Genomic DNA, 20,548 nt, shown 5'->3' on the forward strand with positions numbered 1-20,548 from the left:
CAAATACATCCAAAACAAACCAGAATAAAAAAATAAGATATGAAACACTCAAAAAATAAATAGCAAATGAGTGAGGTAGAAACTTCATTTTCAGTAATAATTGACCCTAAATGTATATCATCTAAATACCCTGTGCAAAAGGCAGTGAGCAGCAGAATGGATAAAAAAAAAAAATGATGTATCCTTTTGCTGTCTATAAGGAACACACCTTAGACATAAGGACACAAACAGACTGAAAATAAAAGGATGGAGAAAAATACCATGGAACCAGTAAACAAAAAAGAGCAGGGGTGTCCATTCTGGTATCAGACCAAAAAAAAAAAAATCAGACAAAGTAGACTTTAAATCAAAATCTATTACAAGAGATGAAGAACATTATCTAATAATAAAAGGGTCAATCCAGCAAGAAGACATAACAATTATATATACACCTAACAGCAATGCACCAAAATACATGAAACAAATACTAATATGAAAGAAGAAATAGCTAATGCCACAATAAAAGTAGGGGACTTCAACATACCATTTTCAATTACAGACAGAGCATCTAAAAAGAAGATAACTAAGAACACTGAGAACTTAAAACCGTAAGCCAGTTGGACCTAATGGACATACATAGAACACTCCACCCACATCAGAACAATACACATTCTTCTTCAGCACACATGGATCATTTTCTAGAATTGACCATATGCTAGGATACAAAAGAAGTCTCAACAAATTAAAAAAAATTGAAATCATAGAAAGCATCTTCTCTGACCATAATGGTATAAAGCTAGAAATCAACAACAGGAAAAATAAGGGCGGCGGGGGGGACAACATGGAAACTAATACACTTCTAAAAAAATGATTATGTCATAGAAGAAATAAAAAATGAAATAAATTCCTAGAATCAAATGAAAATGAAAAAACAACATATCAAAACCTTTGGGACACAGCAAAAGCAGTACTCAAAGGGAAATTCATAGCAATAAATGTCTACATTAAAGAAGAAAGACTCAATCATTAATTTAAACCGACAACTTGAACAAATAGAAAAGGAAGAGCAAAAGAAGAAAACAAAAAGCAAAAGCTACCAGAAAAAAGCAAAAAATAAAGATCAAGGGCAGAAGTACATGAAATAGAAAAACAATATAGTCAACCAAACCAGAAGTTAAGGATCAATAAAATAGACAAACCACTGGCTACACTGACAAAAGAAAAAAAAGCAGAAGGGGCAAATAACCAAATTAAGAAATGAAATTGGTGACATTACAACTGATCCAACAGAGATAAAGAACATCATAACTGATTACTATGAAAAACTGCTCCAACAAATTTGAAAACCTAAATGAAATGGAAAAATTCTTAGAAACACACTACCTGCCCAAATTAACACAGAGCTAGAAAATTTAAACAGACCTGTTACAAAATAAGAGATTAAAGATGTCATCAAAAAAACTGCCAAAACAACAAAAAAAGCCCAGTGCGAGGTGGCTACCCTGGAAAATTCTACCAAACTTTCAGAGAAGAGTTGACACCAATCCTACTCAATCTCTTCAAAAACATAGCAGAGGAAGGAACACTACTGAACTGTTACTATGAAGCCAGCATAACCCTGATACCAGGCAAAAACATCACAAAAAAAGAAATTACAGACTAATGTCTCTTAGGAACATAGATGCAAAAATTTTCAACAAAATTCTAGCCAACACTTCAACATATCAAAAAAATCATACACCATGATCAAGTGAGATTCATACCAGGATTACAAGGGTGGTTCAGCATTAGAAAATCAGTCAATGTAATCCACCACATAAATAAAACAAAGAAAAAGAACCATATGATCATATCAATTGATGCAGAAAACACAGCCAATAAAATTCCACACCATTTTCTGATTAAAAAAAAACAGCAAAATAGGAATAGAAAGGAAATTTCTCAACATAATTAAGGGCATATATGCAGAAGCAACAGCCAACATTATACTCAACGGACAAAGGCTGAGGGCCTTCCCTTTGAGAACAGGAACAAGACAAGAAAGAGAAATAAATAAAACGTATCCAGATCGGAAAGGAAGAAGTAAAACTGTATTTGCAGATGACGTGATTTAACACACTGTCTTTGTTGTTGTTAGGTGCTGTCTAGTCGGTTTCACTCAGAGCAACCCTCTGTACAATAGAACGAAACTCTTTTTTGCTGACCCATTCCTAATCACTTTGTCATTCACAGCATAGTAGATCATATGATTCTGATTAATTATAATAAAAATGCTTGAGATAACCTATTATCTCAAGTTCTGAAGCTGCTGACCTTTGAGTCTATTGCATCTGCTAACTCTGTTATTTTCTCTTGTTTTTAAGTTTTGCTTGGGAGCTTATCTGTAGCAGATTTGGCTTTTGGTTTGCATCTATCAGGTACCACAGAGGTTTCACCATTCTGATGGCTGTTTTTTACATTAACTTCTCCATTTGGGGAATCCTGTACCATAAGGGGTTGTGTACGTTGATTCCATACTTCCTTTTCTTACCTCCCAGACAGAGTTCTGGGCAAGAGATAAGCTTCCTTTTGACCATCCTGCTCCAATGAGCAGAGATTTTTAGTTCCCTCTTTGGAAAGAAAAACAGGGAATTTCAGTTTCAGCCCTTATCTTGTTCATGGTCACGTCCAAGTCTCCTACATTTGAGTGTTAAAACTGCAGCTCCTATCCCATTGGACTCAAATCTAGGCTTTTTTTCTTTCTTTTTTTCTTCCCTGTGTCAACTCTTCTCAGTTGGGATTCAAATTCCCTCTTAGAGCATTTGGAGATACCCGTTTCTTAAGGCTCTTTTTTTTCCCCCTTCTTTTTTTAATCAAGTGTTCCTTTGTGTATGTAGCCAAAAGGATAGTCATGTTGCCAAAAGCTCATTCATTGTACCAGAACTACATATATACATTTTACTAAATATTAGTTTATCTTAGTCATAAACTGACAACAACTATAAATACTGTTGAGCAAAGACCTGTCATCTTCTAATCCTCACACGTATCTAATAATTCTTAGTGTGAGTGTTCTTGAGCTCAGTATGGAACCTTCTCCTTTTATGTTTCCCTTCTTAGAAGTTCTTAAGACTCTTTTCTGTATTCCTACCATCTGCACCAGGATGTTTTTGCCTCATGGCCCTTCTTATGAAGTGTAGAAAAGCCTTGGTCTTTGCTACAGCTCACTAAAAATAGTCTTTTATCCTTTGATTTCTGCTTAAGATTTGCTTCCCTCTTAATTACTTTGAAAAATGCTGGCTGCCTGCATTTTTAACTAATGCAGTGATACGATGCCATAACTCCCTGTCATCTCTTTGCCAGGTGTCCCCTATCTGTGTGCTCTTGCAACTCCAATCTGCTAGTTTGTGATGTCTGTGTATAGCCTTGTAAGAGTAAGAAGAGCCACTTCATGCTTGGAGTACAAACTAAATTATTATTTAGCTATTTCATGTCTGATACTGGGAGACATACAAGGTTATATCACTACATACTCATGTATGTTTTCATGTAGAAATTTAGAACCAAAAAAATATAAATTTTTTAAACTCTTTTTTAAAAATATTTTAATTTTGTAGTGGGTGTGGTATGAATATGAGATGGGGAAGGTAAAACGTAAGTATAAAGTATGTTCTTCATTTATTTGCAATAAAACTTAGTTTGCCCCATCTACACTGTCTGTCTGTTATCAGTGAATATTCCATACCCATTTCTGATACTTACGTACTCTATTTTCTTGTTTATTTAAAATATTAACACATTACGACTTGATTATCACTGTCTAAAAGAAACTATGTTGAAGTGTACCTGTTTTTTTCCCCCCTGATTTCCAAAATAACCAGCTTTTGCACAGTTGTTTATCTCATTCTGTTTCTACTGTTTCACTGTCTCTTACTCCTACTTTCCTAGTGTGTTGGCTGTATTGTATGCTGAAGACATGTGACACCACTACTTTTTGATTCAGTGGCATGCTTGGACGCATCATTTTATGACCTTACCTCTTAAAGCACCCAGCCAAAGTAATTTTTCTATTAATCTAAAATAATAAAATAATCATTTACTACAGTTATTGATTCTTAGTGTTCTAGCAAACATGTTTATAGTTCTAGGGTCCCTCACCAGTACTCTTTTCTTTCCTGGGTTAAATAAAAAAGCAATACTGAGGGGATGATTTATATATAGCTTTGGTGTATTGACTCCAAAAAGAAAGAATCGAGAGGTTTTTTTTTTTTTTAAGAGATAGTGTAGAGTGGTACTGTAATCACAGCTGTACCATTTACCACCGTGTTTGTTATTGTTACTGTTACTGCCATGGCTGCTACTTGCCCTCGCTTGATGTGGCTAAAGAAAGATGCTAAAAACAGAAGATGGTACATTTTCTTACCAATAAGTAAAACGAGGAACGTTGAAAACAGACTACTGGTTGGTAAAATCCTTTAGTGGCAATAATTACCTATTCCTTAGTCTAATCAAAACCTTCTGTTTAGGAGAAGCTGGAGTGATCTAGAAAGCTGTGAAAGAATCTGTTAAGAATAACTCCCATTTGTGATGATTATTATTGCTAATTCAGAATAACTTCCCATGGTTTCCATTTCCTGATAGGAAAATGAAGGGATAAATGCTGCTTGAGACCTAAGACTCAAATATGATATACTTAGCAAGAAAAATATATCTTCTTTTCCTTTCTTTGTTTTTCTATTTTGCATTCTCCTCTATGAGTGGTAGTCAATATCAGACTTGTTTGGATGAGTCAGACAAGTCACTCTGCGATTATGAGAAACGAAACTACCACTGAGTTGTCTTCTCCTTGGGAAACTGTGACTTAATGAAAAGATCATGGGCTGGAAGCCATTATTAGGCTTGAATCCTACTTCCACAAATTATTAGCTATGAGACCTTCAGCAATTTAATTACCTTCTCTAAGCCTTGATTTCCTAATCTGTAAAGTGGGAACTATAAAAAAATATTCCCTAGGTGACCTCATGGGGTTCTATGGCTTTAAATATGAAATATATGTTGATGACTATCAAGGTATATCTCCAGCCCTGACATCTTCCCTGAGCGTCACACTTGGATTTTTGAATGCTTCCTCAAAATCTCCACTTAAACTCTTATTTCCTTAGCCATTTTATTGTCTTTCACAGTCTGTGTACAAAGCCCATCTATAGCAAATCCTGTTAAAATGCGTAGGATAACCCAGAGTTAAAAAACATTCTCTCTACCTACACTGTTTACATCCTAGTCCAAGCCACCAGTACTTCTCAGCTAAACAATTATAATATCCTCCTAATGGTTTCCCTGCTTCTACTCTAGCCCTTCACAGCCTATTCTACATCTTTGAAAACATAAGTCAGTTTAAGTTGTTCCCTTGCTCAAAATTCTTTGAATAGCTTCTCATCACACTCCGATTAAAATCCAAAGTCCTTATAATGGCCTTCTATCAGCCACACTGGCCTTTTTGGTCTTTGTTTTTTTCCCAGATATCCGTAAGGATTAGCTGTGTTACTTCATTCAAATTACACTTCCCACTCATTTACTTCACCAAAGAATCCATCCTTGATTTACCCTATCTAAAATCACACTTCAATACTCTCTATACTAATCCTACTTTTGTTTTTTTCATAGCTCGTAACACTACCTGACATTGTACTATATACGTATCATTTATTGGTTCTCTTCACTCCTCACTACAGTGTAAGCAGCGAGTTTCTACTTTGGAAACCTTTGTATACTCCTAGCACTTAGGATATGTCTTATGCTCTAAGCTTCTATTTCTGTTTATTCAGCAAATAGTAATGTAATCCTTACTATATTAAAATGCTAATAATAGGATGCTTTCTTTGTTCCAGGCTCTATTCTTAAGTGCTTTGCTTGTATTAGCTCATTTTTAATTCTCAAAATACTGTGGAATAGGTACTGTTATTCCTGCTTATCACATGCAAAAACATTAGACCCAGCTAATAAATGATGGAACCAGGATTTCAACCCAAGTAGTCACTTATTTAAAGAGCTTATCCTCTTTACACACTACATAAGCTATTTCCAGGGATAGAAAAGAAATTGACATATTCACTGTCCTCAGGAACAAGATACATATCATAAAACAAATATTAAAAAATGATATAGAATATAAAATTAAGTCCAAAAATGAGAGCTTCAGACAGGGTTACAGAAACCAGAAGGAGAGAGGTTATTTTAGGCAGATGCATTATAAGGAGTGTGTGCTGGGTTTAGAACAGAGTTTCTTTCAAAGCATGGGCTGAAAACCAGTTGAATGAGACTCATTGGAAGTGTTGGTTAAAAAAAACACATAAACCTGGGAGCCACCCCAGATCTTCTGAATCCACATCTCTTGGAGAGGAGTGTAGAAATCTTTTTTTTTTTAAACTTATTATGTACCAGGTTGCCTAGGCTATGGGGAAATAAGCCCTTCTATATATTGCCAATGAGCGTATAAATTGGTGCAGCCTTTATGAATCACATTTTGGCAATATATATCAAAAATGTATACCTTTGGACCACCTGGCAATGGTTATCCTATAGATATACTCCACGTATTTATCCTTCAGAGATACTCCCATATTGCAATATGATATATGTATATGTAATTCAAAGAGCTGTGGTAACGCAGTAGTTAAGTACCAAAAGGCTGGCAGTTCGAACCTACCAGCCATTCCCTGGGAGGAAAGACCTGGCGATCTGCCCCTGTAAAGACTACAACCTAGAAAACTCTGTAGGGCAGTTCCACTCTATCCCATAGGGTTGCTATGAGTCGGAATCGACTCGATGGGACACAACAATAACAACATAGGTTATGCTTTTCAACATTCTGTAGAAACAACCAAAATGTTGTTAATCCACACAAAGGAATACTTTGCAACTATAAAAATGATAAAGAGTAAAAGAGGGAGACAATATATATTTGCTTATATGTATTAAAAAAAAAAAAAAAACCATTGCCGTCGAGTCAATTCCTACTCATAGGGACCCTAAAGGACAGAGTAGAACTGCCCCATAGGATTTCCAAGGAGTGCCTGGTGGATTCAAACTGCCAGCCTTTTGGTTAGCAGCCGTAGCTCTTAACCATCATGCCACTAGGGTTTCCGCTTGTATGTATATCAAATAACAAAAGAGGCCTGGTATCATGGTGGTTAAAGCACTCAGCTGTTAACCGGAAGGCCAGCAGTTCCAACCCAGCAGCCACTCCACAAGAGATGTGGCAGCCTGCTTCTGTAAAGATTACAGTCTTAGAAACCCTATGGGGCAGTTCTGCTCTGTCCTAGAGGGTCTCCATGAGTCAAAACTGACTATGGCAACAGGTTCTGGTATCGAAAATATCCCTGGGAAGATAAAAAAGAAATAGATACCATTGGTTATCTCCTGGAAGGGAAACTAGCTGGAGTTGGGGGGAGTGATGAAATTCAAGGGTGATAGACAAAGGAGGAGGAAAGCTTTTCACTGTGTATTTATTTATACTCTTGAACTTTGAACTGGTAGATGCATTACTTATTCAAAAAATGAATAAAATGGAAAAAAATTCTTGAAAGAATCATTGGCTTAGGAGAATGGGCACAGTTCATGTAAGTGGAAATAAAAGAGGATGTTACTGTCCTTGTTCCACATAGCAGTTATTCACATTGGTTAATTATGACTCCTCTAAGGCCTAATTACCATATCAAACAACTTTTCATGTTCTAAAACACTGTGACCAAGTTTATGTTACTTAATTATTAAATATAGTGAATATATGAAATTGAACAGCTCAATTCTTTGTGACCTTTATTCATATTAATCTGTAACCAGTCATAGACTTTGTGGTTTTTATAGCTTCTTAGTCTTTAAAACACATTTTGGTATCACCTAGTACATGAAGCCCTCTTCTAATCATCTTAATATTCTTGCTTCTAAAGGCCTAAAAGACTTCTTTTAGTGTGTATTATTTTAATGTGAAAGTCACAATGTCCCATGTTTATTGTAGGATAATTTATATGATGCAATATAAGAAGAAATAAGTAATAAATCTCATTCCTAATCCTGTTGCCTAGAGATAATTAAAGTGAACATTTTGCTCAATATACTCTTTTCCATGAAAATAGTTTGTAATATAGGTAAAGTTGTAATATATTGTTGTTAGTTGCTGTTGAGCTGATTACAACTCATGGCGACACCACGCGTATCCGAGTAGAACTACACTTCATAGGGTTTTCAATGGCTGTGATGTTTTAGAAGTAGATCAACAGGCCTTTCTTCCAAGGTGCCTCTGGGTGGATTCTAACCGCCAATCTTTTGGTTAGTAGCTGAGCACTTACTGAATTTTTATGCAGATAATGTGCACATTATACGTTTTTTTTGCCAACCACATAACCCCCCAGCCCCCGCCTTGCTATTTCCGTAAGCGATTTATGCCTTGCATTATATGTGTGGGCGCATTATAGTAACTGACAAATCTCATTGTTGTTGTTGGGTGCCCTTATAGCGACTCCATGTGACGGAGTAGAGCTGTCACATAGAGTTGCCTTGGCTACAGTCTTTACAGAAGCAGATCACCAGGTCTTTCTCCCACAGAGGTACTGCATGGGTTTGAACCTCCAGCCTTTTGGTTAGCAGCCAGGCACTGAAACATTGTGCCACCAGGACTCCTTCCTTAAACATTTTTTTTTCTTTTTAATTCTAGCACCAAGCGATATCCTTTTTGCTGGCTGAAATGGCAATGAAAGTTGAACTAGCTAGATTGAGTTACCAGAGAGCAGCATGGGAGACTGATTGTGGTCGTCGAAATACCTATTATGCCTCTATTGCAAAGGCATTTGCTGGAGATATTGCAAATCAGGTGGCTAGTGATGCTGTCCAGATTTTTGGAGGCAGTGGATTTAATACTGAGTATCCTGTAGAAAAACTAATGAGGGATGCTAAGATCTTTCAGGTAAGGTTCAAAGCGTTTTTTATTATTTTTTTAAGGGACAAAATATTCATAAATGAAAGGGTAAATTTCTGATTATTAGGGATTTTATCCTGGTGGTAATACAAAATGAATGTCATCATAGATGACTGTGAGCCAAAGTATTTGAAACTAATAAGCTCAAAGAATTATATTACTTTTTAGGTATATATCTTAAGGGAGAATAGGCTGACAAACTAAATAGTACTGACATGTAAAGTATGTCTGGGAGAGCCTCTTTTTTTTTTTCAGTTTTAACATCCTGATTCATTGTAATACAGCCTTTGCTCTACTAAAAGTATGCCTGACTTTTAAAATTATTTTGTTTAAATCTTAAAATCCTTGAACTGATTGAAACCATACTGGGAGTGAAAAAGCCAACATGAGGAGACAGTGATATAGATGACCTTGTCTTCTGAATTATATTTGTAGTTTATAAAAACTTAGAGAAGGGACCAATGTAGTAAATAAGATAAATGAGTGTGTTCTCCAAGGTGGTTTATGGTAATTACGACATACGTTCCTTGATGTCTCTTTCCTTGCTTCCCCACCTTGCGCCACACACATACTGAGGCATTTATTTGACAAATTTAGATGTAGTGCAGCCCCCTCAATTTAGACATGAGAAAACCGAGGACCAGAAATTGTGCCTTATTCGAAGCCACAGGTTTATCTGGTAATAGTCTTCTTCTGAACCCTATAATTATTAAGTGCTATGATATTCCTGGAAACCCTAGTTGCGTAGTGGTTAAGAGCTACATCTGCTAACCAAAAGGTAGGTAGTTTGAATCCACCAGATGCTCCTTGGAAACTCTATGGGGCAGTTCTACTCTGTCCTATAGGGCCACTTTTACGTTGGAATTGACTCCACGGCTTTGGGTTTTATTTATTTATTTATTGGGTGTTTTTTTTTTTTTGCTTATGATATTACTATTATTATTAATTATTTAACTGTTTTCTGCTATCTGAGAAGATGAACTAACAAATGGCCAGGGTTAGAAGTTTAAACTGGAAATGAGGGCTGGCTACTAGGAATATCTAAGGGAGTAGAAACATGCTTCCAGCATCTTTAGCAGTTCTGTTCCTTAGGTGGCAAGAATAAAAAAATCACACCCAGGAGTAAGCATAGAGAATGGCTGGAGGTGAGAGATAGCTAGATACAGTTCAGAAAAATTGGATAAATAGTTTGGTAACATTAAAGTTTAGTTTTCCCAAACTTTTTAAATTGTTAATATCCTTTTTACGTTTTTAAGCCCTTCTTCAGAATTTTAGCAAATGGCATTTTATAATAATTCAAACTAATTTTTAGAGAATTATATATTTTCACAGCTTCCACAAAATCAGGTATTGGAATCACTACAGACCACAGACCCTATATGTGGTTTGATTTAGTCTAGTATTACAATGGGCTTATAATATTGTCCAAGATATTAAGTAAATCTAAGTAAGCTGCTTAATGTACTGAAGATATTTAACCTACATTTATATTTTTTTCTTCCAGATTTATGAAGGCACTGCACAAATTCAGAGGCTTATTATAGCCCGTGAACACATTGGCAAATATAACAATTAAGGAAATCTGTAGAAACATGGCTCATTGTTAGGTGCCAGAACATCACCCACTATTTAAGCTCCAAAAGAGAAGGGGCTTTATGATTTTTTCCAGTGAAAATTTGTAAAAAATAAGCATTCTAATGCCAAGCCAGTGCAGCTGATTCTAATAGTAGTTTTGTACTTCTGTTTAACTTATGACTTAACCTCTCCTCAAATAGATTTGGTTTCATTAAACTTATCCTTTCTTCTCAGTCCCACTGTAGTTGAATTACATTAACCGAGAGAAAATACGTTGTTTTATTACTTTGACCTCTTAAAATTGAAGCAGCAAAAATTTCTTGAAATTTCAGTGCTTTTCCAGTGGCAGAAAAGCGATCTTGTAAAAGTAGAATGTTCAAAAATTTACACTTGGAAAATACTGTAAGATTTGGATGCCACCAAATAACTTCCCAGTGTTGTAAATTTAATGAGATTATATTAGAGGAGTTCATTTTACTGCAATTTGAAAAGCATTTTCTTTCAGTTTTGCACAATAACAGTCAAAATTTTGATATTCGTAGTTTCCTATTATACAACTACCAGGTCTTACCTAAAAATCCTGTTTAATTGTGAGCCCACATTTCAGTTGCCTTATTTAAAATAAACTAATAAAGCTTGCCTTAAATTATTTTTATATGATTCCAGTCATCTCTAGATAGCCTTTGATCTCATTTCAGGTACATATATTATGAAAAGGAACTAAAATAAAATTGTTGAATATTTATTAGTGTATCTGTTTATATTCTTTCTAGGAAGTTTTATTACTTCATGTTAATCATGTGTGCCTGATGTATTTACTGTGGTGAATAAACAAAGACATGTTTTATTTTGATCTGCATAAATTACCTGCTCATTTTTCATGAGGTTATATTATTGGAGGCTGTTACCTCAGAAAATATAAAATAAGGACCAAAATTTTTTAAATCTAATATTTCCTTGTAATTCTAAACATCAAATACTGGTGTAATGTTTTATTAAATTACTAAAATAAAGCTCTAATCTTTTACAAAAATAAGTTTGTAAAACTTTTTTTTCATGTTGAGTGATGAAATTGTATTTTAATGCACAACTAAAGATTGGTAAGGAGATTTAGAGATTTCCTGTTTAAATTAGATATTACATAGAAATTACACATTAAATTATATATATATTTTTTTCAAATGCAGACTTGAATTTGCAGTACACAAGGCCAAAAATCTACCTATCAACTCTAAACATTAATCTTCTAGACATAATATCAATATACTACAAAGCCATATAATGAAAACATTTATTATTCTTGAAACTAAGTATTGAGTAATTCTATCCCTTTGTATCAATAAAGGTTTTTTGGTCACAAGTAACACAAATCAATTTTAAAAAATTGTTACTGTAAGCAAAAAGGAGCAAATGTGTTTTAGATATACAGAAGTATTCCATGGCTTCAAAAAGAGACTAGAACCAGAATAGTTAGTCTACAGGAATCCATGAAATTTTCTGTCTCTCAACTCTGCTGCTCTGTCGTGTTTCATTCTTTCTTGTTCTGTAGCCTGGCTTCCTCTGCTTCTTTGACCCCATGAAAGAATAAGGCCTCACTATCACATTTATCTATTACGTTTCCCACCACATACATAAGATGACTGGCCATGGCCATTACAGTCAGGAAAGTAGGTAGAGCCATGGACTATAAATATGATTGTTGCTTGCCGGTATCTGTGAATTGACAGTTCCTAGAGAAAGCGTAGTATGTTTTATGGTGATTTTATTGAATATTTGAGGAATCTACCAAAGTCATCAGTTTGCGTAAAGGGAGAAGAGATTATTATCATTCCAAGATACTTCTGAATAAAAAACATGGCTGTTTATATAGCTTCTAGAATTACAGCTATTAATTTGAATACATTATCCATGATGATCAAATAGTGCAAAAGGTCTTTGGAGATTAAAAATTAAATTCCACAGGCAAGAGTGGTTTTTATGTTTCTTTGTTTTCTTTTTAAACCCGTGTTGAAAGATTTTATTTAACTCATTAATGAATGAGGGACCTAATAAGATGTTAAAACTGCTACAAAGTAGAATTTGAAGAATAGATACATCATGAGGAGGGATCATCACTACAGGACAACATCATGTTTGGTGAAGTAGAGAGCCAGCGAATGTGAGGGAAACCCTTTGTGAGGTGAGTTACCAAATAGCCAAAATGATGGACTTGAACTTGCTGGCAGTTGTGAGGATGACAGAGGACTAGGCAACATTTCATTCTGTGTTGGAGTTGACTCAACGGCAGCGTACACAGATATATATAAATACACATACAGAATCAGAGATGCTCAAAAGGATTTGCTAATAGATGTAAAACTGGTTAATATCCTGTAGGGCAATAAAATCTAATGGGATCATCTTTTCTACAGAGCAGATATCAGTTGTAGTTCACAATTCGTTTGCATTACTCTCCATTTTCTACACTTTAACTTCTACGTGTACAATGCTATAAAACAGCTTAGTCAACAGAAAGACAATCAAAGGTACACATCCCTCAGAAAATATAACCAAGGATCCATTAGCTAATACCAGCATTCCTCTGAAAGGACATCTGGTTATCTCTTTTGTCCATCTCCAAATCTTTGACAATGTTTCTTGACAGTCTCTTCCTTGCGATCGTAAGTAATCTCCAAAGATTATTCTTGATCACAAAAAGGCTGGTTTCATTAGGTTTGGCCTACCTGGGTGTTAATTAATCATGTAGGCCTGCTTGAGTTTGCCTTGCAAATCTATAGCCAGGCAGTAGTAAACAATTACTAAGGCCAGAGGATTAACTTCTGCCTGTAAGGTTTCATAAGGGACCTCAAATTGGACTTTTAAAAGCCTCTATTATTTGCTATCCCAAGGCTAAGGATCCAAACCCAGGAAACTCTCCACCAGATTTCTCCTGCAGTACTTAAGAATTTAGGTGAATCTTCTCCTCAGCGCCCTCAAAATTTGTTAAGATTCCTGGCCAGCCAAGAAATGACCTTCCTTACCATTTGTAAGGCTGGAACCCTGGAAGCCAGGTACCATTAAGTTTTACTGGAACAGATTTATAGGCATCTACTCCACATGTGAAATCAACTTGTTTTTAATAGAAGGCTTGTCCTACATGATTAAGTGAGAAATATTCTCAAACGACATTCCATATATGGCCTTAGTTACACAATTTGTTTATTTATATCCATGTTAAAAAGGAGTACAAATTCCTATATATTATATTCTTATATTCCATGAAATATAAGATTTAGTAAATGCTTATGGATTCTGGTGGTTCAGTGAGGATCAGATACTATATAAAATTTTTAGTTATGAAATCAAGAATCCATTAAATTGAGAATTAGAGATACCTTAAGAATTAAAAAGGACTTTCTGATATATCCATAAAAATAGAACATTACAATTACATCAACAATATACCAAACAAATAACCATGACTAAATTTTCCTCATCAGTTCATTCAGTCCTATGTAATTGTTCTGCTGGACTTTGGGCCAGCAGACTGCTTTCATAAAGCCGTGTGCCTCCAGACAAAAAAATCTGAGTCCTGGAAATCCTAACTTGGTGCATTGGTGTGGTCAGAAATTTGTCTAAGCAAAAAAGTACAAATATTTTATGATGCCACTTATATGACATATCCAGAATAGGCAAATGCATGGAGACCAAAATGGTTACCAGGGGTGAGTGGAAGGGGGAAGTGGTGAGGTATTGCTTAAGGGGTACTGAGTTTCTGTTAAGGGTGATGAAAAAGTTTGTATATGATTAGCAGTGATCGTTGTACAACATGGGGAACGTAACTATAGTGTCACTGAATTGTACAGGTAAAATGGTTGAAATGGCAAATGATTTCGTACATATATTTCATCACAATAAAAAAGAAAGAAACATGTCAGCTCAGAAGCTTATGCCCAAGAGTCTATTCTTTGAAGTTTCAATAGTTCAAGGCATCTGATCCTTCCCATGAAGCTCTGGGACTGCCTTTTCTTGAAGACAAAAACCTTGGCCTATAGCTTATAGGGAAACCCTGGTGGCATAGTGGTTAAATGCTACGGCTTCTAACCAAAGGGTCAGCAGTTCAAATCCGCCAGGCGCTCCTTGGGAAATCTATGGGGCAGTTCTACTCTGTCCTGTAGGGTCGCTATGAGTCGGAATCAACTCAACAGCACTAGGTTTGGTTTTTTTTGTTTTTTTATAGCTTATAGCAGAGACTTCAGACAAGTACCCATTGCTGTTGAGTTGATTCCTACTCAGAGCGACCCTACAGGACAGAGTAGAACTGCCCTACAGGGTTCCAAGTTTGTAAATCTTTATGGAAGCAGACTGCCACATCTTTTTCCTGTGGAGCAGCTGGTGAGTTCGAACCACTGACCTTTCCGTTAGCAGCCAAGTGCTTTAACCACTGTGCTGCCAGGCTTCTTTTCAGACTCTACCTGTAGATGACCAACACAGAATGGCTGTAGTTTATTTATTACCATATCCAATAATATCAAAATGGAAGAGAGTATTAAAGCATAGTACGTAACTATTTCCGAAGAATTCGATCAACATTTCTTTCAAGGGAAATAAAAGCATTGATAAATCTTCAAGTTCTTCTCATAAAGTGTACAATTTCAGACATATTTATATTGATAGGGTTTTACCTATACAAATTTAACCTAGAGAAGCCTGAATAGCCCTTTTGATTTATTTACCAACTTTTCCTGTGATGTTCTTATAATAGTATCGAGAAAATTAAGAAATATGGAACACATGAAGTAAAACTATTTCTAACATTTCTGTTTTTATACAGTGAAAGACAGATTTTTGTGTTTTTTCCGGGAGTCCTCCAGGAAATTTCAAAGGTAGTTTTAAGTGTAAAATATATCCTGATTTTTTCTCTAAATGCAAGATTTGACCTTGAGAAGGCAAAATTAAAAGAGACTTGGAGAGATGATTTGGTCACTTGGTTAAGGTAGGATCATAGGTACCTGAGAAACAATATTTGGTTACCTATTTAATTAAAGACACAATGCTTTAAAATAAAAACAGAAAAAAGGAACATGATTGTACAGAATTTTAGCTTTCTCAAATGATGAACATTTGTTCCTTTTTTTTTTTTTTTAAATAATTATGGTTATGAAAAAGTCAACATATAGAGCATAGAAAATTTATTCTGGCATCTAAAATCAGTTCAATTCTGTTCCTTATTTTGACACTAACTACAGTATCAGTTCTTCTGCCCCCGACTACTTGGAGTTAGGGCCTGTCTTCACATATTAAGCGCACAGTCCTCCAGATTGCCAAGACTGCCCAAGACTTCAGATACCAGCCACAAACTCTGAGGTTTCCAGGCCATCTGCACTTCTGACCAACTGGCTACAAATTTGGGGGCTCCCACAACAGAACTTAGGAAAGCGCTGTACTTACGATTACAGTTTTATTATAAAGAATACAAATTAGGACCAGCTTAAAGAAGAGACATACAGAGTGAAGCCTGGGAGGATCCTAAATTTGAAGCTTCCACGTCCCTAGTAGACACATTACCTTCTCGGTATATTGATGTCTACCACCAACCAGGAAGCTCCCCTGAGCTTCAGTACCCATTGGTTTTATTGAGGTTTCGTTACGTAGGCGTGATTGATTGAATCATCAGCCACATGATTAAAACCAGTCTCAACTCCCGTTTTTTTTCCCTTGAAGTCAGGATGATGTCAAGTTGTGGGTCTTTATGGTATGGCCCTGCCAACACCCTGAATTTGGACTCCTAGTCTCCAAAAAGGAGCCCTGCTTGCACAGTGGTTAAGCACCCAGCTGTTAACTGAAAGGTCGGCGATGAGAACCTACAAGCTGCTTCACAGGAGAAAGATGTGGCAATCTGCTTTCATAAAGATTTACAGCCTTGGAAATCCTACGGGGCAGTTCTATTCCATTAGATAGGGTTGCTGTGAGTCTGAATTAATTCAATGGCAACAGGTTAGTTTAGTCTCCAAAACTGCAAGACAATAAATCCCTGGTGAGTGGTATTTTTGCTATAGCAGCACTTGGTAGCTAAGACAATGACGCACAAATATAAAATGAACACATGTAAAAAAAAATTACTTAACTCATTAAAAAAGGAGGAAACCAGTCAGATGTTAAAAGAAATTTCCAGCAACCAATTTAATCCCTAAAGTCTAGATGTCTCAAATAGATTTTTGTAAAAACAGGCAACTTTCAAGGCTTTTTTTTTTTAATGATTCATAAGTAAAGGACAGGATTCTTTTAATGTTTTTCTATCTCTAGCTTACCTAAAAAATTTTTTTTATGACTTTAAAATTCTATACCTGCATCTTAACCACCCAAAGTTACTTTATTATTGGAAATAATACTTATTACTTATTATTGGAATATAATACTTTATTACTATATATATTTATTATTATATATTATTATATACTTTATTATTATTAACTTTATTATTGGAAATAATACTTATTACTTAGTCAGGAAAGTCTGCAATTCTAAGACTTTAGACAAGAATTCACTTGCTAAAACTAAATCAGAAAAGCTAAGTTTTTTCACCTTCCATGACGTTATCATTTTCTGATTTTCTAACCATCTTGTTCTCTTTAATAGCTCCTCTTCCTTTGTCATGTTTTAAATATTGGTGTAGTTCAGTCCACAGTATACTCTACACAGTCAATTGATGACCTTATCCACTCCCATAGCTTCAATTACCATCTATTCTGATAAGTACTGAATACCAATTTCCACCTACATCTCCTACCTGTATTTGAGTTGCCCAGTCACCCACCTGTTGGAGAGCTAGGGCTGCTTGAATGTACCATAAAAAAATTTGTTGCCATCAAGTCAATTCTGACTCATAGAAACCCTATAAGACAGGGTAGAACTGCCCCCACGTGGTTTTTAAGGCTGTAAATCTTTACAGAAACAGGCTGCCACATCTTTCTCCCAGGGAGCAACTGGTAGGTTGGAATTGCTGACCTTTTGGTTAGCAGCAGTACACTTAACCACTGGGCCACCAGGGTTCCTCGAATGTAAGATAAACATCTCAAACTCCGAACATCCCAAAATATAATTCATCTGCCAAGAATGCATAGAATTCTTTTATCTGCTGCCTACCTAACTGCGTAGAAGCTTTTCTTCACCACTTCTTTAAAAATCTTAGTTATCCTGTTAGGCTCACCTCACGTTATCTCTTACGGAACTCCTTTTGTATTTTCCCACTTTGATTTCAGGTGGTAGGTATCAAAGCACTGTGCTACCACAGTGTTCTCTGACTACCTGTATCTTTTGTCACTCCATATTATGATGTCTGTTTCTACCACTCAACTATAAACTCCATAAATACAGGGACTTTGTCTTAATGAATTAAGTATTCAAGAGTTATTTGTTGAATACACTAACATTAAAAATGAATTACTTCTTGGGTGCTCAAGAAATGAAAAATACAAGAAGCCATAACAATTACGGGTCTGAACAGGAAGAAATACCATTTTAGACAAAGACAGCCCTTTCTAGGAGTTTCTTTCTCTCACCTCCCCCCCCCCCAAAAACCAACCAAACCCACTGCCTTCGAGTCAATTCCGACTCATAGCGACTCTACAGGACAGAGTAGAACTGCCCCGTAGAGTTTCCAAGGAGCGCCTGGTGGATTCAAACTGCAAACCTCTTGGTTAACAGTCATAGCACTTAATCACTATGCCACCAGTCTTTCTCTAAGGGAGTTAATATCTGATCTGGAGATCAATCTATATGCCCAGTCTCTTCTAAGAGAAAATGTCCCAGCCCCAGTTTTGGCTCAGGAATGGATATCTGATATAAAGACAGCAAATCCTCAAAGATAAGCTGTTGAGAAACAGATCCAGTCACAGAGAGAGCTGAATCTGAAAGAAAACATCACGGAGAGCTCTGATGTGGAGGCAGGACCACAAGCGGATTGCGAAAACCTAGAATGATAAGGAAGCAGAAACAAAGGGCAAGCAACAGCTATGAGGTAGAAAAAAATACAGAGTGCAGTCAGATCACATCTTGTTAGGGTTAGGCTCTAAATTCACATGAAGTAAATGTTGAGTATAGTGAATTGGCTGTAAAATACACTAGACATTGTCTTAAGCAGTTTAATATTGACCGAAGGAGAGAAAGAAAGAAAGCCTGGACATGCTAGTTTTCAGTTTTTACTACATTCTGTCTTGGTTGAGTCTTTATAAAGTTTATATGTGCTATAAAAAATAAAGAAAATAGTATTGTAAAGGCAGCCAGCACAGGATTTGGCTAATAGAAAGCACTACAGAGAGTCCATTGGAGCTACTGCCTGAACAGTTTTATTGGTGTGTTGGGGCAATGTCAGACTTTAGTGAATTGAAGTGCACCTGGAAAATGAAGATGTGGATCAAGCAAAGGGTCTATGTGAAAAAATCTGGTGGTGAAGAGAGGATATATTCTCCCATTGTACCCAAAATAAAATCTTCTCTCCTCATCATGGCCTGAGCATTCCTATGTCACCTGTTCCAGGCCTTGTTCTTCAACCTTCCCTCTTACTACACCATACCAACTCACTAACATACCAGGTACTGCAGCTTCTTCTTTTTTTCCTTCAACAGGCCAAAGTACTAAACTCTTTTTTTGCTTTAGGGTCTTTACAATTTTTGTTTCTTCTATCTGGAATGACATTCTCCTGGCCAGCTCCTCATCCTTCAGATTTAAGCTCTCTTATTCTGAGTTCTTTAGAGGAGCAAAACCAGTGAGGTATATATAAATATATATACAGAGAAATTTACTTCAAGGAAATGGCTTATGCAGCTATGGTGGCTGACAAACCCAAAATCTTCAGATCAGGCAATTCTGTCTTAGTCATCTAGTACTGCTATAATGGAAATTCCACAAGTAGATGGCTTTAACAAAGAGAAATTTATTCTCACAGTCTAGTAGGTTACAAGCCCAAATTCAGTGTGTCAGTTCCAGGCAATGGGTTTCTGTATTTGTCAGCTCTGGAGGAAGGTCCTTGTCCTCAATCTTCCCCTGGTTGAGGAGCTCCTCAGGTGCAGGGACCCCAGGTCCAAAAGACCTGCTCTGTTCCTGGTGCTGCTTTCTTGGTGGCATGAGGTCCCCAACTCTCTGCTTGATTCCCTTTCCTTTCATCTCTTGAGAGATAAAAGGTGGTACAGGCCCCATCCCAGGGAAACTCCCTTTACATTGGATCAGAGAGGTAACCTAAGGGTGGTGTTACAATCCCACCCGAATCCTCTTTAGAATAAAATTACAATCACAAAATGGAGGACAACCACACAATATTGGGAATCATGACCTAACCAAGTTGACACATTTTTGGGGGGACACAATTCAATCCATGACAGGTCTTTACAATTTTTGTTCCTTCTATCTGGAGTGCTATTCCCCTGGCTGGCTCCTCATCCTTCAGATTTAAGCTGTCTTATTCTGGGTTCTTTAGAGGGGCAAAACCAGTGAACTACATATGAATATATACAGAGAAATTCACTTCAAGGAAATGGCTCACATTTGTGAGGAAATGGCTTACACAATTACGGTGGCTGACAAACCTGAAATCTTCAGATCAGGCGGCAGGCTGGAGGCCTCTGCTTGCTCATAGGGCTGCGGGGGTTGGCGAATCCAAAATCTGCAGGTCAGACAGCAGGCCAGAGACCTCTGCAGACTTACTTCCCAAGAACCAGAGGTCAGGCAGCAAGAAGATGCAATGTCAGGGAAGAGAGAGTGAGCTTTGCCAGGACATCCATTTATATACTGCAGTAAAGCCACATCCTCAAGGAGTCCCCTTTTGGCTAGTTGCTCACATCAGATCACAATATGAAAAGTAATTGCATTATGGAAGAGCACATGCCAAACCACTGAGAATCATAATCTAGCCAAGTTGACATGTAACATTCACCACCACATCAGCTCAAATTCCACTTGTGTCAGAGAGGCCTAAGTACTGACCACCTATCTAAAGTAGTCCTCCATTCCTCGCCACCAAGTCACTTTCTGCCATATTTCCCTGTATATTTCATCTCTGGCAGT

General features: G+C 36.5%; 1 protein-coding gene across 4 annotated transcripts in view; it reads left to right on the forward strand.

Annotated features, from left to right (window-relative positions):
* Nucleotides 1-11,539, forward strand: part of ACADM (acyl-CoA dehydrogenase medium chain) — a 65,385-nt gene extending 53,846 nt beyond the window's left edge. For all 4 annotated transcript variants that reach the window (XM_023549473.2, XM_023549472.2, XM_003411129.4 and 1 more), the window contains 2 exons: nt 8,672-8,920; nt 10,437-11,539. In XM_023549473.2, the coding sequence (XP_023405241.1) occupies nt 8,672-8,920; nt 10,437-10,508 (321 nt within the window). In that variant the 3' untranslated portion in view covers nt 10,509-11,539. The remainder of the gene's footprint in view (nt 1-8,671; nt 8,921-10,436) is intronic.
* Nucleotides 11,540-20,548: the final 9,009 nt, after the last annotated feature.

The sequence above is a fragment of the Loxodonta africana genome, chromosome 3 (genome assembly GCF_030014295.1).
Source record: "Loxodonta africana isolate mLoxAfr1 chromosome 3, mLoxAfr1.hap2, whole genome shotgun sequence".
NCBI classification, from domain to species: Eukaryota; Metazoa; Chordata; class Mammalia; order Proboscidea; family Elephantidae; genus Loxodonta; species Loxodonta africana.